We start from the raw sequence: 23,180 nt of genomic DNA, 5'->3' as shown, positions 1-23,180 counted from the left end.
ACTGGAACCAAGGGATGAGGGGTCTCCACATATTTTCACTCATTCTTTTAAAACGCATCTTCTGGCTAATTCTATGTACACTGTAGTTTGGGCTTACCTTTTTTCTAACTCCCAAGCCTAGATGCAAACACAGTTTGCCCTTAAACACCAATTTTCGTATGCCAGGTTCTCCAAACATGGTTATTTTTTAAATAAAACTGTCTTCTCAGTTGCAGTGTGAGCTGGGGTTGCAGCTGGAAGGCAAGGACCTTGGAGGTGAACAGTCGTGAATGAGCTGTCCTGCTCGGCTGCTTATCAGCTGTGGCAGAGTAATTTGGCAGCCAAATGACTTCATATTTCAAGGCCTAGGTTCTCATCTGTCACATGGAAAAATGATATTGCCGTGTCACCCATCTTAAGAGGGTTTAAATGAGATAATGTTGTTGAAATGGCCGAAACAGTGTCTAGTCCGTAGTAGGTACCCAATAAATCTTAGTTATTTCTTCCTTCTAAGGAAACTGATGTGGTTTAGTGATAAATGTTCTTCCAAGGGATGCTAGAGAAGGTGCACAGCAAAGAAAATGTGTAATTTGGGTTACAGATTCTTTGGAGCGCACATCTCTGGGGGAAGAACTCACCTAACGGCAGCCTTAAAGAATCACTTCATGAAATTCAGGCTTTTGAAACTTTCTAATTTGGGTTATTGGTTTGCTGGTGAGCAGTAGGGTATAGAACAGGTAGAGGGTAGGGAGGTGTTTTTGTTTTTAAGTAAAAATCAAATCCCACCAGCTCCTGAGTCCAGCCTCTTTGAGAGAGCGCACAGCAAGCTCCGAAGCTTTGATGAGCTTCCTTGGGAGCCTATAGGGCATGGAGTGAGTTAGTGCAGGAGATTTTTGCTTTGCCGAAAATTCCATTGCAGCAAGATTGCAATAAGCATTTGAGTAGGCTGGAAGTGTGTGTCTCTCTAAGGCTAAGGCAGCTAGCTGTCATTGATTTCAGACGCCTAGCACCTTGCATGGCACCCACAGCACAATGTAGACACTCCACGTACACTTTTCAGTAAGTTATTAAGTGAAGCTGGACAACTTGTTGACTTCTGAAGAGGCACTGGGATACAGCAGAAAAATTAACCAGAAAGAAGTCAGAACTACAATATATTCTAGACCAGGCGTCGGGAACCTATGGCTCACGAGCCAGATGGGGCTCTTTTGATGGCTGCATCTGGCTCGCAGACAAATGTTTAATTAAAAAAATGTTAAAAATATAAAACATTCTCATGTATTACAATCCAGTCATTTCCTACCGCTCATGTTCATCATGGTTGCGGGTGGCTGGAGCCAATCACAGCTGTCCTTCGGGACAACACCAAATTTTTATTGGATAATGTGTAACATACACAGGTCGTTGTATGGCTCTCATGGAATTACATTTTAAAATATGTGGTGTTTATGGCTCTCTCAGCCAAAAAGTTTCCTGACCGCTGTTCTAGACCCAATGCTGCTTCTACGCAATTGGATTCCATGAGCCTTTCCTATAAAATGGAAATTTTGGATCCCTGATCTCATTAATCTACTCTATTGTTAAAGTAAAAATCCCGGGCTTTGCTCTGATTGGTTTATCTTGTTATGTGTCCACCTCTGAACAAATCATTATGGTAAAGGCAAGGAGACTTTTTTGTAATCATTAGGGAATGGCTGGGGGTAATGGAGTGGAAGAGCATATCATCCAGACCACATGGACTATGGCTAGGGGAGAAGGGGATTCCCACATGAAAATTAGGGGCTCCTCCAGGAAGTAGGTTGAGAGAATGACTGGTATTTGTATTAGTTATCTATTGCCACAATAGCGCAATGTAGCAAATGACTTCAAATCTCATGGCTTAAAAAATTATTTAGCCCAACATTTATTGAGTTCAGGAGTCTGTGCACCAGTGATTCGTGCAGATGCAGGAGATTTTTCTAGTCTCAGCTGAGCTTGCTCATGTATCTGGGAGTTGGTTGGATGTTGACTGATCTAGACTGGTTTTAGCTGGAATGACTGGAGTGACTTTTATCTTAGAGAGCATAATCCAGACACGCTCTCATGATGTTGGAAGAAGTGCAAGAAAGCAACCCCAAACCAGAAAGTACTTTTTCAAATATCTGTTTATATCACATCTGCTTACATTCATTAGTCACATGGATGAATTCAGAAGCCAGTAGTGGGGAAACAAGATCCTCCATTTTTGGGATGAGTTTCAAAGGCACATGAAAAAGAGTGAGGATACAGGGAAAGGTAAAGAATTGAGGTCATTCATGCATTGATCTAACATAAGCTCCCAAACCTTAAAATGATTTACTTGGAGAGGGTCCTTTGTGACAGCAAATTAGAAGGGGGTACACAGGATTTAAGGATAGTTAACCTTTATTGGATTCATTTTAAAAACCACCAGTTAGATAAAATTTTACCAGCTGGGAAATTGATCGGAAGGCCAAACACATGGTGAATTTCAGAGAAGAAATATCTGCGTCTATGGAGTAGCCATGCAGGATGCATGCAGAGGCAGTGGACGAGTGTGTGGTCTCCACCTGGGACCCTTCTGTGCAGGGGGCTTGGCGGGCAGCCACGGCTAGAGCAGGAGATCATCCACTTTTGTTCCGCAGCCTCTCAGAATGTGGTGACTATGTAACAGCACTGCATCAGGGAGGAGACAGAGGGCTTGAGGTTTCTGAGGCCTGTCCGCAGCAGGACACAGACAGAGGGCTCCCTGCAGCCACAACAGAAAGGCTCGTGGCACAGCCTGGACAGCTTCGGTGCAAAGCTCCTGCCAGACACTGTTTCAGAATCCTCCCCAGCAAAGGCAGCAATACCTCTGGTTAGGAGCCCTCAGGGTTAAGACAAAAAAGGGCCAGGTTCCCGGATTCCCTTGTCAGTTTTCACTCTGATAGAGACATGGCTACAGAAAATGTATGGGTGCCTGGGAATAGCCCAGGACTCTGAGCTTCATTAGGACCTAGTTCAAATGTGATTTTCCCCTGCTTGTGTCTCTACAGCAAGGTCCCAGACCAGGAGAAACATGGCGAATTCGCCATAAAGACTGGTCTGCTCGTCTCCTCCCCTCCCCTCTCCTTCCTGGGAAGCTGGGCTTTTTTCTTGCCTTTGTTGTTTCTGCCAGCTGAGACAGCTTCAGGAACCTGCATAGCTTTATAGAATCTACTTCAAAAGAAGAGAGAAATACCTGGATAATTTTTTTAACAACATGAACTGTCCCTTCTTTTTACTTTTTAATTGAGCTTGTGAAGGAAAAAAAAAAAATGAGACCCAGAAAATATTACTACAGAAGTAAAAAAGTAAATACTGTCCTACTGTAGCAAAAGGCTCCAAAATACAGTGGTTAAAAAGAAAAGTCTATTTTTTCTTTTGTATAGTAGCTTCAAGGGTCAAGGCTGGTGGGGCAGCTCCACTCCAAGTCGTCACTCAAGAACCCAGGCTCCTGCAACATTGTTTCTCTACCTCCCTCTACCATATTATCCTCTTCTGCACGTTATCGTTGGTTGTTGGGATAGTCCGTGGAAAGAGAGATGAGAGAACACCCAAAGCAGCCAGTTTTCTTTTAAACAGATAAGGCAAAGTGAAAATTGGATGCATCACTTTTGCTAACATTTCATTGGTGAGAAGTTAGCCACCTGGCCAAATTTAGCCTCCAAGGTGGCTGGGGAAATTTATTTTGGAGCTGAGTGGCCACACAATCCAACGGTGATGATATCTGGAAAACAGGGAACAGTCTTTTACAACATCTTCTCAAGTGTATATATATATATATATATACATATATATATATATATGTATGTATATATATATATATATATACACTTAAGGAGTCCTACTATGTGCCACTCATAATGGTTTGTGTCTTTACATACCTTGTCTCATTTACTTCCCTGCGCTCTGCAAAGTGGATCTTATTATCCTGATTTAATACTGTTTTTATTTTCTAAAAACAACAACAATAGCAGCTACCATCTATTGAATACCTACTATGAGCCAAGAACATGGCTACTTTACAAAAGGCACACAATTCTCTTCAATGCCCTCAGTGCCCTGGCACATGGGCATTACTATTTTATTTTCAGTTTTCTCAGGGAAACTCAGACAACTTAGCTAACTGGCTCAAGGTCTCCAGATTATAAGTGGAAGAGCTGGGATTTGAACTCAATCTATCTGCTCTCATAGTTTATGCTTTTTCTCTTACATTGGAAACAAGATGCTACAATCACAAAATCAGGCATGCATTCTCCCAAATTGTTATATACTGAATAAACCTGCTGCCCCAATTCCTTCTAGTTCTTGACTTTATTAATAGCCCTAGCTCTAAAAGTATTTCCTGATCTTACTGCTGAAGTCTTCCTTTCAAGACTGCTATTACTGTGAAGAGCCCGGTGTGAGATTCAACACCAACACTTTGTTTGTCTCTTTGTCATCATTGAAAGTGACTGCTGCTCCCTGAGGGCTGGGGAGGGCAGAGTAGCCCACTGAAAAGAAACGATGGTGAATATCTTAAAACATGATTTTGCTCCACTGTCATGTTGGACCCAATCTTCAGTTGTGACATTTTGATGTTTCTTTGAAAAATACCATATTTACATGGCTACTCTAAATCCCTGGTGTTTTGAGAGGGGAAACCAAGAAAAGTGTTTTCTCTACATAATTCTCACCCTGTCTTCCATTTTCCTTAGTTTTGGAGGAATCTTTTTCTTGAGAGAGACCCTCCTTAAAGAAACAAGGCAGTCTTCTCTAAGGCAGGCAAGTAGTGAATTAGTGGTGAGTATTGTAGCAACACATTCATAAATTCCAAGATCCTGGAATTCCGCCAAGTATCTTGTGTTCAAATTCCAGCTCCACCACTTGGACAAGTTACCAAAGCTTTCTAGCCTCAGTTTCCCTATTTATAAAGTGAGCAATACTAGCACCTACCTCATTAGGATGTTGAGAGTATTAGAGGAGTTAACGAGCGTCGAGTCCGCAGCTGAGTAACCAGAACGGAGCACACACTTGGCGAAGGGGAGCCTTTACTCAGGGAAGCCGCTGGGGAAGCCGCAGGGAAGCCGCTGGGGAAGCCGCAGGGAGACCGTGTCAGCACCTACCGCGCTGCTATCCCCACGCCGTCTACCCAGCCCGGCCCCTTCACGAGGCTTCATTCCGCCTCCCCCAAGCTGGGGCTGCTAGAGGAAACTCATGGCTCTGCAAGTTTCCAGCCAGGGATACGGAGCCGGCCAGCAGCCTGCCTATCCTGCCCCAGAAACAAAGGAACTTCACCCGGGCTTTAGCCCTATCCCTGTGAAACATAGCTAACTCAGCCTTCTGTGATATGAACTAGGTAGTATTCAGGGGTGTCCAGAAAAACCAAATCATAGCGCATACAGTTGTCCCTTGGACATCATGGGTTAGAGGCACTGACCTTCTGCACAGTCAAAAATCTGCATAACTAGTCATCCCTCCACATTCGCAGATTCCCAACGGTGGCATTGACCCTGGAACGACATGGGTTTGATCTATGTGAATCAATTGAAAAAATTCACGTATGAACTATACCCATGCAGTTCAAATCCGTGTTGTTCAAGGGTTGACTCTATATGTATATATATGTATGTATGCTATTGGTTTGATTGAGCCAATTTCCCATAATAAATCTCCTTTCATGTATATATGTAAAATAGAAATACATATATATCCTATATGAATATTCATATATGAGTTATATATATATACATATATATATGTGTATATATATATATATGGAGATTTATTACGAAGAATTGGTTCATGCTATTATGGAGGCTGAGAAAGTCCCATGGTCTATTGTCTACAAGTTAGAAACCCAGGACACCACACCTGGAGGTGTGATTCTAGGCTGAGTCCGGCTGTCTGAGAACCAGGGGAGCCGCTGTTGTAAATCTCAGTCCAAAAGGAAGAGGACCAATGTCCCAGCTCAGACAGGCAGGCAGGCGGACCATGCATCCTCCTCCCTCTGCTTCTTGTTCTGTTCAGTTGCTCAAGGGATTGGATGATGCCCACTCACACGAGGGAGGGCAGACTACTTCGCTGAGTCCACCAAATGCTAATCTCACCCAGAAACACCTTTACAGACACATCAAGAAATAATGTTTACTCTTGGTACCTGAGATTAGTATTAGAGGAGAGAGAAGAGAAAGGAGAGCAGAGAAAGGCCATGTGGAGGAGAGGAGAAGCAGCCAAGATGGAGTAGTGCTGAAGAAGAAGCCAGTTTGTGCAGAGAGGAGATGGGTAACAGAGGTGAATGAGACTGGTGAGGTTAGAAACCTTTGATTCTAGGAAACTCGAATAAGTCAGTGGCTTTGGGAGCACTGAATGGAAAGGGAAGTGTTTTCCCACTGTGTGTATTTCTTGCCCGCTGGGTGCAACCTAGGATTAAAGATAATGGCCCACCAAAAAAAAAAAAAAAAAAAGAAAAGAAATAATGTTTAATCCCAACAACCATGGACCAGTCAGGTTTACACATGAAATTAGATAATACAGACTGGATGATCGGAAGATGAAGAATCCTGCCTATTTCTAGTGTTTTAGAGAATGCCATTGGAACTGAAATGTATCCAGTACTTTCGCTTCTTCGTCCAATGCATATGACTGTACCCCTACTCTGTGCCAGGCACTGGGTGAGGAGTTGGGAATACAATAGTGAGCAGAGGAGATATGATCTCTACCCTCATTGGAGCTTCTATTGTAATCAAGGGAGACAGATAATACACAAGTAACTAAGAAAGATACTTTCATAGAATGATATAGGTTAATCAAGATAGGGAGAGGTGACAAGAGAAACTGGGAGGCAGGAAGGCTCTGTTTTGACTGGGTCATCAGAAAGAACTTTCTGAAGAAGTGGGTTTTGATCAGAGCACCAAATCGCCAAGAAGGAAGCAGATATGCAAACAAAAGGAAGAGCATTTGGCAGCGAGAACAGCGGGCCAAGGGGCACTGGCTCTGAGATGGAAAGCTCCGTGTGTTCAGGAGCAGACAGGAATCCCATGTGAACTGTGATGAATAGTGCCCCACCGATCTGTGTCCACTCAGAACCTCAGACTGTGCCACACTCAGAAATAAAGTCTTTGCAGATGGAATCAAGTTAAAGCGAGGTCAGATTGCATTAATGTGGGTCCTAATCCAATGACTGGGAAGTTTGCACACATGGACCCATACACAGAGGACAGACTGATAAAGTCAGAGGCAGAGACTGGAGTGATGACCTATAAGGCACAGAATGCCAAGATGGCTGCATCCACCAGAAGCCAGAAGAAGCAAGGAGAGACCCACCCTTAGAGCCTGCAGGGGGAGCGTGGCCCTGCTAACACCTTGGTTTCAGACTTCTGGCTTCAAGAACTGGAAGAAAGCCTGACCAGGCAGTAGCACAGTGGATAGAGCATCGGAGTGGGATGCGAAAAACCCAGATTCAAAACCCTGAGATCGCCGGCTTGAGTGCGGGCTCGTCCGGCTTGAGCAGAGGCTCACCAGTTTGAGTGCAGGGTCGCTGGCTTGAGCGTGGGGTCATAGACATGACCCCATGGTCATTGGCTTGAGCCCAAAGGTTGCTGGCTTGAACAAGGGCTCACTCACTCTGCTGTAGCCCCCTGTCAAGGCACATATGAGAAAGCAATCAATGAACAACGAAAGGGGCTACAACGAAGAACTGATGCTTCTCATCTCTCTCCATCTCTGTCTGTCTCTATCTGTCCCTCTCTCTGGCTCTCTCTCTGTCTCTTCCCCCCCCCCCCAAAAAAAAAAGAACTGGGAGAGAATACATTTCTATTGTTCTAAGCCTCCTGGTTCACAGTAATTTGTAATGGCAGCCCTGGAGAACTAATCCACTGTGTCATGGGCTCATAAGGGTGGGAGAGATGGAGGAGGACAAAGAGCCAGAGGCCGGTCGTGCAGACCTCAGGGCTGTTGCAGATAAGTTGAATTTTATTCATAGGTTTGATGGGAAGACTAATCACTTCATTTCCACTTGTTCTTGGACCAAAGGCAGGGACAAATGAGGGATGGGGAAAGCTTTGGTTTGCTTACCTGAAATCCATCACCTGAAACCCATGTGAGGAGGGGCTGCGGGAAACCCTCCGTCAGTCAGGTACCTGTGGCCCAAGGAAAGAAGGTCGGTGGGAGGCCACCTGCCGAGACCTTCAGATGTGCAACTTGTTTTGAAAATTGATTATTACCTTGACTGTCTCCATTTCCACAGAAGCAGGACCTCCATCCCACCTCCCACCTGTACGAGTGTCTGCTGCTAATTAGGAGAGAGACAGATGGAGGAAGGTACAGTTTCATTTTACAGCCTCAATTCCTTCAAGGCAATTAGGCTCACTGGAAGGAAAGCACCTTTTTTTTTATTCTTTCTGCCTCTTTTTAAATGAAAAAAAAAAAAAAACAAGCCGGAGAGGACCAGCTTTGTTGAAAGGCTCACACATCTGTTTCCTGGGCGACTTGTCAGCCATCTGCCCACGAGATACCAGGGCTGATTAGGTTAATGCATTTATTAATAGGGCTTACAAAGCTGTTTAATGAATCTGTGACTTCCTTTACAAGGAGCTTTTTTAATATACAAAGACAGGGACCACACTGCACAAAGCCCAGAGTAGCCATGTCAGCATTTCCACCCGCTCCCGGAGCCAAAGCAGATGCGACCAGAAACCCGAGAGAGAGAGAGGGTTTCGGGAAAATTCCACGTTCTGGTTATGGGAACAGTTCATCCACCACCAACCACACACAGTCTCATTGTTGGAATTCTCTTGAGAAGAACTCTTTGAAGAACAGGTGTGTGCCCCTGGCAAGGAATCTGAGCCTGTTCCCCCTTTAAAACACATCAGATTCCAGTGGAGGGCGGGTGGTTATACTGAAAAGCAGGTGCAAATGACACAGTCTTGCCAACAGGACATTAGGTGATATAGTGGCCCTTGCTTTCTTCGCTCCGCCACACAGATACAGTTCCAGTTTCTTCAAGACACCTCGTTCCCTCCTGCCTCAGGGCTTTCGCAAATGCCTCCCATATCAGTTAGCTAATTCTGCGTAACAAACTTCCCACGGCTTAGTGGTTTCACGTAGCAACCGGTTACTCAGTTTCTGCTTCTGGGTCTGCTGGGCAGCTCTTCTGGTTCAGGCTGGACTGATTGGTCTCGGGCGGGCTTACTCAGCATCCGGAGTCAGCTGACAGGTCAGCCAATGGCCGTCTGGTCCAGGATGGCCTCGCTCCGTATTGGCAGTGAGCAGGCTGGTGGTGGTGATGGGCATGGGCAACTGGCCCGCAGGAGTCTCATCCTACAGCAGGCTGACCTAGTCTTCCTTCTCCATGTGGATGCAGGATACTGAGAACCTGAGAGCAGAAGCCGTAGGACTCATAAAAGGCTACGCTCAAGACATACATGACATCAAGCCAATTACAAGGCCAAGCCAGATTCTAACGGTGGGGAAATAGAGTCCTCCTCTTGATGGAAGGCACTGCAGAATATGATGGCCATGTTTGCTGCACACTACGTGTCCCCTCACCCGGAATGCTGCGCTGTGACTCTTCGCCACGTCACAGCCCCAGAGCATATCTTCAGGATGCCTTTCCTAATCAGCTCTTCCTCCCAAACAGATCAGTGCCCCTTCTTATGCCATGTCATAGGGCACACTCTGTCCTCAACACCCGTGATGGGTGGTGGGAAGCAGAGAGGGAAAGAAGAAAGGAGAGAAGGTTGGTTGATTTAGACACGTGCCTCCTTTGTGCCTAGCAGGTTGCCTGACGCAGAGCGAAGGCTCAACAAATGTCTGTTGGATCTAACCCAGCTCTTTCACAGGCCAGGAAGCAAAATATATGTATTAAATAGTTACTATATTTCAGAATCATGCCACGTAGCTTATACATCTCAGAGAATTTATTCCTCGCGATAAACTGCAGAGTAGTTTATATTACAGTGATACCTCGGTTCTCGAACATAATTCGTTCCGGGAGAACGGTCGAGAACCAAATTGTTCGAGAACCGAAACAATGAAACCCATAGGAAATAATGGAAACTGGATTAATTTGTTCCAAGCCCCAAAAATATGCCTATTTACTGGTGCTTTCTCACAAATAACGACTTCATTGATGCTGTCACCTGCTAACTCTTTTTCTTTAATGAAAATAAGAAGCAGCTTCTCCATTTCCTCCATTATCTGAGGCCTTTGCTTTGTTAACAATGTAACACCTTTAGCAACATTGGCAGCCTTTATAACAGCTTTATTCTTAAGGAAAGTTGAGATAGTAGATCTTGGCATGCCATACTCAGCAGACAGATCTGAAACACGTGTGCCCTGTTCATATTTGGCAATGATTTCTTTTTTCAGCTCAATCGTTGTTCTCACAGCTTTCCGCTTACCTTTGTCTGCATTACCACTTCTGGCTTTCTTTGGACCCATGTCTAAGGGTTAAATTCAGTGTACAAAGCGTGCACAAAGCGTGCACAAAGCGTGAGTCTCACCACAAAGCGTGACTCTCACCACAAAGCGTGACTCTCTCCACAAAGCGTGACTCTCTCCACAAAGCGTGACTCTCACCACAAAGCGTGACTCTCACCACAAAGCGTGACTCTCTCTCTCCACAAAGCGTGACAAAGCGTGACTCACACTGATGACGCAGGCAAGGCGCGCTCGGCCGAATGAACGCCATTCGGCTCAACTCGGCTAATCTCGGACGTTCGAGTTCCAAATATTTGTTCGGATTCCAAGACAAAATTTTCTCGAATTTCCTGGTCGAATACCGATTTGGTCGAAAGTCAAGGCGTTCGAGAACCGAGGTATCACTGTATCTCCATTTCACACCTAAGGAATAGAGTTTTAAGAGGCTAAGTGACATCGGAGGTCTCATAAACTTGGGTGTGTCTGATTCCAGAGCTCACAGACTTTCCTGTCTACTCCGCTCGGGTGCCAGCTACTGAACACCTCCTATGCCCGGGGAGTGCCTGGTGCCAGGCTCACCAAAAATACCAGTTCGGGGGTGAGTGCGGAGAAGGACGTAGAGTTTCCATGTGCAACTCCGCGATTCCTCTTGATGAGGCTTCTTCCTGTGTCTGCACCGACTCGGCAGGTGTAGGATGCCTCGGACTATTTTTCTTTAGATCTTTCTGAGAAGACACTACCTATTTCAGCTACTGAGACATCTACTCCATCATCAATTTTCTCAGCTTGTCAGAAGCAAGAAACCTGGAAGGCATCCCATGTTCTGAGCAGACCCGAGACTAGTCCATGGTCTGGAAGGAGAAACATGAGGACGAACGATTCTGGATCATGCCGGGGAACATAATGACTGCGCGTAAGCCTTCCACGAGGAACGGGGAAAAGGAGTATCCGCTCCAGCTGTCGTCCCGATAGTCCCTGTTCTGTTACGGTATCTTGCTCATACATGAACTCACTGAATATTTACTTACTGGGGATCTAATATCTGCCAGGAACTAGGTTGGACATCGCTTATGCAAGAATGAGCAAAAATCAGAGCTGGCCCTGCCCTCTTGGAACTCCAGGGGGAGAGATGAACAATAATGACTGAATGGCACAGGGAAGTGTAAATGGCAGGCATGACATGGGCCGTGGACAAGAGCCTACCATGGTGGGATCCGCCCTTGTCAGACTCCCTAGAAGGGAGCGGTAGCTGACGCGAGAGGCAGTTGGGGGAAACAGGAGTGAGATGGGAGGTCATTGTCTTTTAGTTCTTTTTTTTTTTTAAATAAATTTTTATTTTAATGGGGTGACATCAATAAATCAGGGTACATACATTCAAAGAAAACATTTCTAGGTTATCTTGTCATTTAGTTCTGTTGCATACCCATCACCCGAAAAGAGATCATCCTCCGCCACCCTCCATCCAGTTCTCTCTGTACCCCTCCCCCTCCCCCCTCTCCCTCCTTCCCTCCCCCCACCCCCCATAGCCACCACACTCCTGTCCATGCCTCCTAGTCTCGCTTTTATGTCCCCCCAATGTATGGAATCTTGCAGTTCCTGTTTTTTTCTGATTCGCTTATTTCACCCCGCACAATGCTACCAAGAGTCCACCATTCCGCTATAAGTGATCCGATGTCACCATTTCTCCTAGCTGAATAATATACCATGGTGTATATGTGCCCCATCTTCTTCATCCAGTCCTCTATTTTTTTTACAGTGATTAAAAGCCTTTAAGCAAACTCTTGGCCAACACAGCAAGAATCCCTAAAAGAGTAGTGTCCTTAACATGTTCCCCAAGTCCAAGATGGCCCCATCTGTCTTTTAGTTCTTTACAGAGATCTATGTGCCGACACTGTGTTAGGTGCTGGGGCTCAGCTTGTGCTTCCCAGCTCTACCTACATGATAGAACCTCCTGGGGGTAGGGCATTAAAAAAAAAATCTATGTCTGAGCCCGACCCTCAGAGATTCTGATTGAATTGTTTGAGGGAGGGGTCCAAGAATCTGAACTCTTGAAAACTTCCCCATGTGATTCCCATGTCCTGCCAAGATTGAGAGCCCCTGAGTTGTACAGATGGAAAGAGAAGGTCCCGCCTGACCTGTGGTGGCGCAGTGGATAAAGCGTCGACCTGGAAATGCTGAGATCGCCGGTTTGAAACCCTGGGCTTGCCTGGTCAGGGCACATATGGGAGATGATGCTTCCAGCTCCTCCCCCATCTCTCTCTCTCCTCTCTCTCTCTCTCCCCCCCCTCTCTAAAATGAATAAATAAAATAAAAAAATTTAAAAAAAAAAGAAAGAAAGAGAAGGTCCCTTGCTCTTGAAGCTCCCATGCTCTGCTGGGAGGACATAGATGTGAGAATGGACACTTGTAAAGCAGCACGGTCAGTGCCAGGGTGGAGGGAGTGGGGTGCCTGAGGGAGTCCGGGGGCAGCACCTCAGCTAAGTCTTGAAAAATGAAAAACAGAGAATCCTGCATAAATGAAGGGGTGAGACAGGTCTGCACCAACATCTGGTTCTCAGACCAACTCAGAGATCTCACTGTACTCGTAAGACCAATGCTCTTCCTAGCACGAATCGTGTTTGCACTGTTATGTAATTTGTGGGACCATTTGGTCACTATCTGTCCCTCCTTAGTCGAATACCGTCCCGTGAGGGCAGGGACCAAGTCTGTTTCTGATTCTGCCTTAGATTTCCAGTGTCTAGCACATGCCCCACGAATGACTAAAGGACAGAACAAGTTGCTCGAAGAGGTTTTGGTAGATGAGTGACGTGGTCAGTCTTGCCTTTTAGAAATATGCCCTCGACTGCAGTGTGGAGAGTGGGCGGGGGGAAGTGAAACTCGAGACAACTTCAAAGTAGAGCAACATTCAAAGTGCATGTGAGGGGCCGGAACGGAATAGGTTAGAGAGGTGCTTCTTAGGCAAGGTTAGAAGGACTTAATGGGTTAACAGTTGGGCGAGGGGGAGGGGGAATGAAGTCAGCAACTGCTCCCATATTTATGGCTTAAGTGACTGAATAGTTCCCATGCCAGAGAGAGGGACAGGCCTGAAGAACAGGTCCGAGTAATGTTGATGCGGTCAGTCTGGCCTCCTGGAATGGGGGGTGCCAGTGAACCTGCCCTGGATGTGACTGGATACCTGAATTTTGAAGTTCAAGGGGGATATCAGAGTATCCTTCCATGGAAACTTCATTGCATTGGAAACCTAGAACTTCGCTCTGGAGGGCGGGAAGATGGAGATCTAGTCTGACTCATGGCACTGTGAGCAATGCATGGCAGTTCCAGGACTGTGTGCTCTCAGCTTCCTCAGTAGCAGGCTCCCAGGTTCCCTTTGGCTTTGACATTCTGTATCTTTAGACAGCTGTGGAATTTATGCAAAGGAGGACTTTGTCTTGAAAGATTGTATCTGTCGGGGCCCTTTACATTAACAAGAACAGAAGCCCAACTTAAACTGTATGAAGCCTACAAAGTGAACGTGTGGCATCCTGGGTTAAATCATTTCCACAGTTTCATAGTCTGTCAAGCAGGGGTTAACATCAGGATTGTTGAAAGGATCAAACAATAAAAGAAACATGGAACTGTGATGGTCTGCGTGAGTTTACGTAAATCCACGTGTGTGATAGGATGGGAGGTGGTACATTGAGGTGGTACATTGCATGAATTTACGTAAACCCACCTGTGTGATAGGATGGGAGGTGGTACGTTGCATGAATTTACATAAATCCACGTGTGTGATAGGATGGGAGGTGGTACGTTGCATGAATTTACGTAAACCCACCTGTGTGATAGGATGGGAGGTGGTACGTTGCATGAATTTACATAAATCCACGTGTGTGATAGGATGGGAAGTGGTAAGAGTGGATGAAAGGACAGCACATATTTCTGGCCTTTCTCTCGAGATGTAAATTCAAAGAGGTATTGATAAAAAATTAATTTAAGAAGTATAGAAGATCTAACAAGGAAATAATTGTAAGAGAAAATAAAATAAAAGGAAGTCTCATAAATTTATCAAATAAATAAATAGGGAAAGAAAGAAGAAGAAAAGGAAGAGAGAAGGAAGGGAGGGAGAAGGAAGGAAGGAAGGAAGGAAGGAAGGAAGGAAGGAAGGAAGGAAGGAAGGAAGGAAGGAAGGAAGGAAGGAAGGAAGGAAGGAAGGGGAGGGAAGGAGGGAGGGAGAAAGGGAGGTAGAAGGAAGGAAGGGAAATGGAGAAAGAGGGAAACAAAGAAGAAAGAAACAGAAAGAAAGAAAAAGGGAAGAAACAGTGCTGGAGAGTGGAGAAATGGAGTGGAAATTGGTCTAATCCTTTTGCAGTATATATTTGTTGGCAATATATATATCAAGGGCCTTAATAATGTTCACACCCTTTAAAAGTAATTTCACTTCGGGTAATTCATTTCAGGGCTGGATAGTAAATATTTCAGCCTTGTGGGCCAGGCAGTCCCTGTCTCAGGACTCAGACCTACCACTGCTGAGCGTGAGCAGCCCCAGGCAATAGGAAAATTAATGGGCGTGGCTCGGTGCCAGTAAAACTTTATTCTCAAAAACAGGTGGCTGTGGGATTTGGTCCATGGCCTATAGTCTGCCAGTCTCTGATGTAAACTAAGAAAATATTTTTAATATTATTCTAAATTCAAAGAGATCTGTAGTCTAGAAGATTCTCCTCTCAGTTTATTTATATTAGCAAAATATTGGCACAACTTGAATGTTCATCAACAGGGGAATTGGTTAATTTTAATAGTTTCATTCAATAAAATATTCTGTGGGCATTAAAATGTGTTTATTAATAATTTATAACAACAGGAGGGAATGCTTGATGGAATATTGCAGGAAAAATCAACTATTTATAATGATAATTGTAATAATGGCAGTGGCGAATATCTAAGTATTTTACACACATCATATCATTTAACCTTCCAAGCAACCTTATGAAATATACCTTTTACTGTAAACTAGGGGTCCCCAAATTACAGCCCGCGGGCCACATGCAGCCCCCGGAGGCCATTTATCTGGCCTCCGCAGCACTTCCAGAAGGGGTACCTCTTTCATTTTCATTGGAGGTCAGTAAGAGGAGCATAGTTCCCATTGAAATACTGGTCAGTTTGTTGATTTAAATTTACTTGTTCTTTATTTTAAATATTGTATTTGTTCCCAGTTTTTTTACTTTAAAATAAGATATGTGCAGTGTGCATAGGGATTTGTTCATAGTTTTTTTTATAGTCCGGCCCTCCAACAGTCTGAGGGACAGTGAACTGGCCCCCTGTGTACAAAGTTTGGGGACCCCTGCTGTTAACACTTGTCTTATGCAGAAGCTGTGATAATAAAAGTTAAATAATGTTACACTACCAGTAGTTGACAGAGTGGGGATTTGAACACCGCTCTGCTTAACTGATAAAAGAAAACAAACACACTAATGAAAATCCCCAATTAATTCTCTTTATTGAGAAGACCAGAAAAATATTCACTCCGGTGTTGCTATCGGCTCTTTTGAGTGGTGGGGATAGATACAAATATGTCTCCATACTTTCTCTAACAAGAATGCTCCATTTTAATAACAAAGAAGCACCTCTTGCATTTTGTAAGAAAGCCCATGGCGGAGTGTTAGGTATGAGTGTGGTGGGAGACGTGTTTGTTTGAGGGGGTCTAGCAATGCTGTTGGGGACGCCATTACCGTCTTGGTCCTGCTCTTGTTTGTGAGAAGGACATAGCCTGTCCTTCCTGCCGTCTGTTCCAGGTGCAGTTCCTAATGTGTGTCTCGTTTGGACTGTTGGCCCACTCTGATGCCGTTTTCAGGTTGACTTGCCAGTCCCTAACTGTCTCTCTCTCTGTCCCTCTCTCTGCTCTCTCCTCCCCTTCTCTGTCCACCTGTCCCACTGTCCAGCCGACAAGATAAATGACGACTTCTACTCCAAGCGCCGGCACCTGGCCGAGCTGGCCGCCAAGGGGAACCTACCTCTGCACCCCGTCAGAGTGGAGGACGAGCCGCGGGCCTTCAGCCCGGAGCACGGCCCCGCCAAGCAGAACGGACAAAAGTCTCGCACCAACAAGACGCCCCCACACCCCCTGGCCTACAATTCCACCACCAACTTCAAGGGCTGGGACCCCAACGAGCAGTCCCTGCGGCGGCAGGCTTACGGCAACAAAGGCAAGCTGGGCACGGCCGAGTCAGGCTCCAGCGACCCGTTGGGGACTCGCTCCCAGCACTACCCGCCCCCGCAGCCCTACTTCATCACCAACAGCAAAACGGAGGTGACTGTCTGAGCTTGCGCTACGCGGAGTTTCCTGGAGACCACACTCAACTGAGAGGCAAAAAATTATTCCGGCCCACACCCTCCCTGGCCTCCCCTCCACAGCCACCCACACTCACTCCGCACACCAACCGACCAGAAACCCGCTGGTGACATGGAATCACGCTTTTCCTGGGTCGTGCCTAATGCGTGTTGGTGGGCAGCTGAACAGGAATCCAGCATGGGCATCCAGCAATACAGCAAAGAGGGAAACTGAGGCACACTCTTTCGACTTCAGTCCCACGGTGGCCGGACTCACAGGCCCAAACCGTGGGGCTAATTTTTCTTTTCCTCCTAACTTGAAACTAAAAATCTATGATGAAAAATACCAGTAGCACAATTTAGAGAAATTGTCCATTTGAGCACATATACCATTTACCACGAGCTGTCTGTTTCTGGGTGAACGAGCCGGGGTGGAAGGGGGCGGAAAACGGGGGTGGACACTGGAGGTGAGTGCATGTGCAGAGAGCAGTCATTTGGGAGGAATTTATGCGCATTATAAGCGCTCTCTAAGCCCTAAAAGTGGTGACATGGACACCATTTCGCTGAGCGCGAGACAGTAACTGGACGCTAACCATTCTATTTACAGTCCTTTTCATATCATGAATGTCGGAAGCAAAAAAAAAAGACACACACTCAAACTCACAAAACATGACCCTGAACCCACCGACAGTGATGGGGAAGGAAGAGCCTTTTTAGGACTCCCTTTGAGACTATGACCATGGAAATGGGAGGGAAGGGCTTTTATGGCGGGGAGAGGGTGCAGAGAGTGTAAACTAATTTCTTTCTAAAGAAAGGAAAATGAAATATAAGCCCATCACAAAATGGACAAAGACAGCAGATTCATTTTTGTCCCAAATCTTCAAGACTTAGGAAAAATCCACAATGACATCAAGAACAAAGAAAAGAACAATCGCAGATGAAAAGTTGACAAGAGGTGAGAAAAGGACCCAGAGCGGCCTATTTCTGGCGTGTCCCCCTTGCCTCTGAGACAAGACACACACACACACACACACACACACACACACACACACACACACACACACACACGGTCCTTCACGGACCGTCAATCCCTGACTCCCTTTCCTTCAGCCCATTGCCGCCGCCGCCGCAGCTGCCGAATTTCAACTGCTTTGGACTGAAAATGTCGTAAGTGTGGGTGGTGCCTTCAATGTGTTCCTGTTTAGTGACAGTCGTATTTCCCAAGTGCAACCTGTGTTCTCTTAGCCTCCCTCCCTCCTGTTTTTCTGCAGTGGTGGAAGATGTTTCCATCCTCCGTTTGTTGGTGAGCCCACCCCATCATATACCCTTTGAGGGGTGGCTGCATTGTCTGGGGTACAGAAAAACCAAGACCCCCCCCCTACCTCCCACACTGTCACAAATCCATGAGTTCTACCATTTTCCAGCTCCCCCAACCCACTGGGCATTGCTGCATCCCATAATTCCCAGGGGCCCTCCAAACCACCTCCCCAGATACTTAAGTGCATTCATCTCCCACCCAGAATTCTCCCGGGTTGATTTAGTTTGGTTCTCATGGCCAATAGCCCTTGGGTGTTCCACGAAGGCAGTTTTCATGCTAGTTCTATTTGTTTTATGGAAGCCCAAAGAAGGTTGATGAGAGAGAAGAGAGATTTGCATTTAAGGTAAGAAGTTTTTTTGACAAATCCCAAAAGGTCTTAGCTACTTAACAGGAACCTTCAAGAGACCCCTAACGATCCCGGTGTCAGAAGCTGCACAGGGTCCCAACAAGATTCAGAGCATTTCCCGGATGCTGGACCCCAGCGTTCTGTCTCACCCATCTCTCCCTTGGACATCATGGTATCAGAGAAGCCAGGTGGTCATTGTCCCATTTGCTCCCAGCTGGTGTGTGACATCGACAACGCATTTTATCTCTCTGGGCTGCCGTCTCCTACCTGAAACCCAAGATGCTGAGGCCTGATCAAGCTTTGCAAACTTCTTGAAATAGCAAAACTCTGCCTGTTTTTAAAAGTGAAATTGTGCACAGAAGCCACTATAGAAAGTCTCCTTTCATAACAAGGCTCTGTGCTGGACGAGATGGGGGTGGGAGATTTATCGCCCACTTTCTCAGCCTCTTTGCTGGGACCCTGGGGCTCCCCAGAGTGGGGTAAACACCACGAGGCTTGGTTTCCTTGAGTTATCTGTGTACCTGCAACAAACCTTTGATATCTCTGTATCACTATCACAGTGTATCTAAATCGATTTGTTTTCAATACATTTTAAATACTTTTAAAAGAAAAACTTCCTGCCATCCTCACAAATAAAAAAAAAAAATCCAGCATCAGTCACTCGAAACAGAAAGTAAGTATAAAAAAGTAAGTACAAAGGCAACAAAGCAGCGATTGTTAAGTTCTAGCTAGGTCCTGTTGCCTGTGGGAAGGTCTAAACCTAGAGCCTGGTGTTTGCGTTCTCTCTAGCTCTCCCCCCTCCCCCTTTCCTTCTCCTCTGTCCGGCTATCTCCCTCTCTCTCCCTTTTTCTTCATTAAAATAAGATTATCACAAGTTAAAGAGCTGTTAAAGAACTACCAGCCTCTAATGAAGACTTTCTCCTTGAAGTCACCAGATGGCTGACAAGAATGCAAAGGGAATCAATTCCAACGTGACTCCGTGTTAATTAGCGCTGTGTCCATGGACTACCAGCACGGCCCGCGAGCTAGCGGCGCACAGCCTGTGTTTCGGGAGACACTGGGCTGGCTTTATCTGGGAGGTTCCCTCCAGCTTAAAAGTTCTGGGATTCTAGTCTCCCTCTTAGCTTAACTTTGCTCCCTGCCCTCAACTCACTTCCTCTCTCCTTTATCTCAACCCTGATTAAGGACCTTTCTTGGTCTCTAAATTTACAGGCTTTTCTTTCTTCTCTATGTTCCTTCTCTTCTGAGTAGGCACCGTCCAGTGCCTTCCGTTAGCTGGGGACCTGCAGCTACAGCTTGAGCAGCAGAGTTGTGGCATAGTCAAAAGGACGGAGCAGGGATGGCAGCCCAAGGAGAGGAGTACCTCTCAGGCTCATGACCTTCCGATCGGCTTCGGGAACCAAACCGAGGGGGGACATGTGGCCAGGGAAACGTATTCTTTGGCCTCCTCTGGGGAAGGTCGACAGACCTCATGATGCTGAAAGGGCTTCCTAAGGGATGAGCCAGGGAGCTGTGACTGCCGTGAACCTACAAGGATCCAATAGCTAGCGTAAGGAGACATAGAAGAGAAACCAGAGCAAGGCAGAGAGACTGTGTCTTCCCCGTCTCATGCCCTGGTCCTGGCCGCCCCCACGAACTATCCCGACTTCCAGCCCCGTGGGCCCACAGTCCGACTGCCCTCTGCCCTGCCCGAAGCCCCGTGGGCCCACAGTCCGACTGCCCTCTGCCCTGCCCGAGCGTCTCAGCACCCCTCTGCCTCGGGCTCTGCCTGACCTCCTCCTCATCTGACTCCCTCAGTTTTGGTTTTTTTTTGTTTTGTTTTCTTTGTGCAAATGGAGCATATTTTATGTGCAAATATTTTAGTAACCGTATGTTCTGCAAGTAAAACCTGTGTTAATACTTGTCGACAAATGCAGAGTTTATGAAACCAATAACACTTCCTACAATGAAGAAAAAAAAAAACCACATTTGTTTGTTTTCTAAGAATGTTTATTTGTAAACATATGTATTCACTATATTAATATGAATTTCTTACCTGGCAATAAAACGGATTATATGTGATGCTGTTGGGGTCACCCTGTGTCTTTCTAGGGTTCCATACATAGCCTAACCTGAGTTTTCATCGGGGGACACCAGTATTAGCACAAAGCTGAATTTTTAATATTCAGAACACATGGGAAATCATTACAGGGAAAAGGAAACACTTTAGTTAATAGCAACTCATACAACATTTCCGGGAGACTTTTTGTTTGTTTGTTTGAAGCTTTTCTGATGAGTCTGTGCCATGTCTCTTAGTTCACGTCCTGCCTTATAAAATGTCCCCTTGCTAGGTCTCCTCATCAAAACTACATTTATCTTAAATGGTCAAGAATCCTGCTTAGATTTGCACTTTTATTTTTATCAGTGGCCAGGGTTGTAAAACACAAATATTGAAAAGATGGGAGAGTGGATTCTTTCCCTACATATTAAATTCTATTCCTTGCCTGGCTTCTTGTTAGCATTGAGTTTGACATTTTCAGGTAGAAACCTGCTTTCGTATGATTCCCTCGAAAGGGGCTCTGAGACACAGATTTGAGTGCAGGCAGTTTATCTGAGAAGTGAAGGGGTCGCTGGTAGAGCGGGGAGGTGAGACAAAGGAAGGAAAGCGGTTTGGTAATGGGACTCTTTCATGCCAGCCGCCACTCTGAGTGACTGCAGTTTAGTGCTGCAGGGGAACTTGGAGAAAGGGTGTAGAGTTACCGCACACTCAGAATTATCGCACCCAAACGGAGAGAGAGAGAGCTGGGGTGTGTCTACACACCAGCTCCCATCAGGCAGCATTTGAGCCTTGCTTTCAGCGCGTGTTAGTAGTCAGAAACTTCTGGCTGTCCGTGTGAGGGCAGAGGCATTTCCATGGCATCGGAGGAAGCCCCAGGCACAGAAGTGTACCTGCTGGTAATTGGAAGCCAGCCATTGTGTACCAAAGTTCTTCCTGAAGACCCAAGGGCTGGAGGCAGGAGCTCACAGGGGTTGCTCAAAGCCGGAGGTCTGAGCTGAGGTCTCCTGGGAAGGAAGCTACCACTCACCAGATACAGATACTTAGAGAAATTGTCAAAATCAAGCAAAAGAGGACAGTGGGCCATAATCTGCGGTCAGAGTGAGTCACTGGGACGTAGAGATCCTTCACCGACTAGGTGGGTGTTCAGTGTCTCCCAGACAGAGGAGGCCCCATGGGCTCGGGCTCTCTCTCTCTCCCTCTCTCTCTCTCTCTCTCTCTCTCTCTCTCTCTCTGGCATAATTCTGGTTATTGGAGAAGTCTGGATGTCAGAGCAAGCTCCTCCAGCACTTGGGAACTGTCAGGGATGGAGTCACTGATCAGCACCCATCAGAGCCCCAGGGATGCAGTAGAAGGACAGGGAATCTTGCCTTGGGGACTGGGGTGGGGATTAAACACTAAAAATTTGCTCATAAAGCCACTGATTGGTTACAACTCATATGCTCATATGCAGCAATCTGATAAGGTGTATTTGTAGATCTCCCACTATGTGCCAACACTGTTGAAGACTTGACATGCGTTGTCACGTTTGATCCTAACAAATGTGTGAGGTAGGCAGCACTTCAGCTTCAGAGGTGGAAAATCTATCTAAAACTTGAGTAGTTTTGCCCAAAGTGATTTAACGAGTAAGTGGTTAGAACCGGGATTTGAACTACGGAGCTCATATATTATACCAGTGTTTCTCACTTGGATAAGCATGTAAATCAGGCGGAAGCTTGATAAAAATGCTGATTTTCCAGCTTCTCCCATAGAGATCCAGGTGAGGTAGGTCTGATTGGGGGCCCAGAATTCAGTGTTTGTAACGGATCCCCCATCATCACAGTGCAGATGCTCCCGGTCCACACCCTGAGAAGCGCTGCATGATGCCACGTTCCCTGATCCCGCAACACCCGTGGGCTTACCCTGAGGGCCCTGGGATGCAGAAGGACATCGGATGGAGGTGTGTGCTCCGGAGAGAGGGACGTTCACTCCTTGGCTCCAGGTCCTGTTCTGTAATGGACGGAGGCTGACTCCAAAGGAACTGGATGCTGCTATGGATTCCAATTTGGTATGTGCCCTGGGGCCTGAAACAAGCACTCTTTGAAACTAATTCTTTATCCCAGGAAGGAGTCTGGGAGAGCTAATCTCCACTCCTGCTCTCTCGCTGACTGAGTGTTCCTCCCCCTCCATCACTGTAGCAACTGGACAGTCAACAGATCAAGCCCCTTATCACCGCTAGTGTTTGCTCCTGGACGACCAGGATTTCGCTGGGTGCAATAATCATTACTACTGTACAGGCTTCTGTGCACTGAGCACTTGCTAGGCACTGAGCTTTAGGCTAAGGGCTTGGCGTTGCTCCAACTGCTGTGGACCGGTATGGAGGTTCTTAGCTTTTTTGTACAATGGGCCCCTCTGACAGGCTGGTGAAGTCTATGAATCCTTTCTCAGAATGAACATTTTAAATGCACAAAATAAAATAGAATGTATAGGATTACAAAAGAAATATTATCTTAAAATACAGTGAAGAGAAGATTTTAAAAGCACACATTTGTGATACAATGATATACATGATTTTTTTTTAAAACTAATGCATTAAAACAAAATCTAATATCTAATCCAAATGCCATTTAAGGCGACAATACTGTGATTCTATTGGTGGCATAGTTCCAGATCAATGCTAATAATGTGATGATTTGTTGTACACATTTATAATTGAGGGACATATCAAAATTCAACTAGAGGTTAGTGAAAAATAAAGATTGATGTTTACCTTCCAAGTTCCCAAACCCACTGAATTTTATC

At 45.9% G+C, this 23,180-nt stretch overlaps 1 protein-coding gene across 3 annotated transcripts in view; it reads left to right on the top strand.

The window, feature by feature from the left end:
* Positions 1–19,448, top strand: part of SHISA9 (shisa family member 9) — a 312,313-nt gene extending 292,865 nt beyond the window's left edge. For all 3 annotated transcript variants that reach the window (XM_066382589.1, XM_066382588.1, XM_066382587.1), the window contains one exon: positions 16,313–19,448. In XM_066382589.1, coding sequence (XP_066238686.1) covers positions 16,313–16,692 — 380 coding nt within the window. In that variant the 3' untranslated portion in view covers positions 16,693–19,448. The remainder of the gene's footprint in view (positions 1–16,312) is intronic.
* Positions 19,449–23,180: the final 3,732 nt, after the last annotated feature.

Source organism: Saccopteryx leptura, chromosome 4, assembly GCF_036850995.1.
Source record: "Saccopteryx leptura isolate mSacLep1 chromosome 4, mSacLep1_pri_phased_curated, whole genome shotgun sequence".
Lineage (NCBI taxonomy): Eukaryota > Metazoa > Chordata > Mammalia > Chiroptera > Emballonuridae > Saccopteryx > Saccopteryx leptura.
This window is presented reverse-complemented; position numbering and strand designations above follow the sequence as displayed.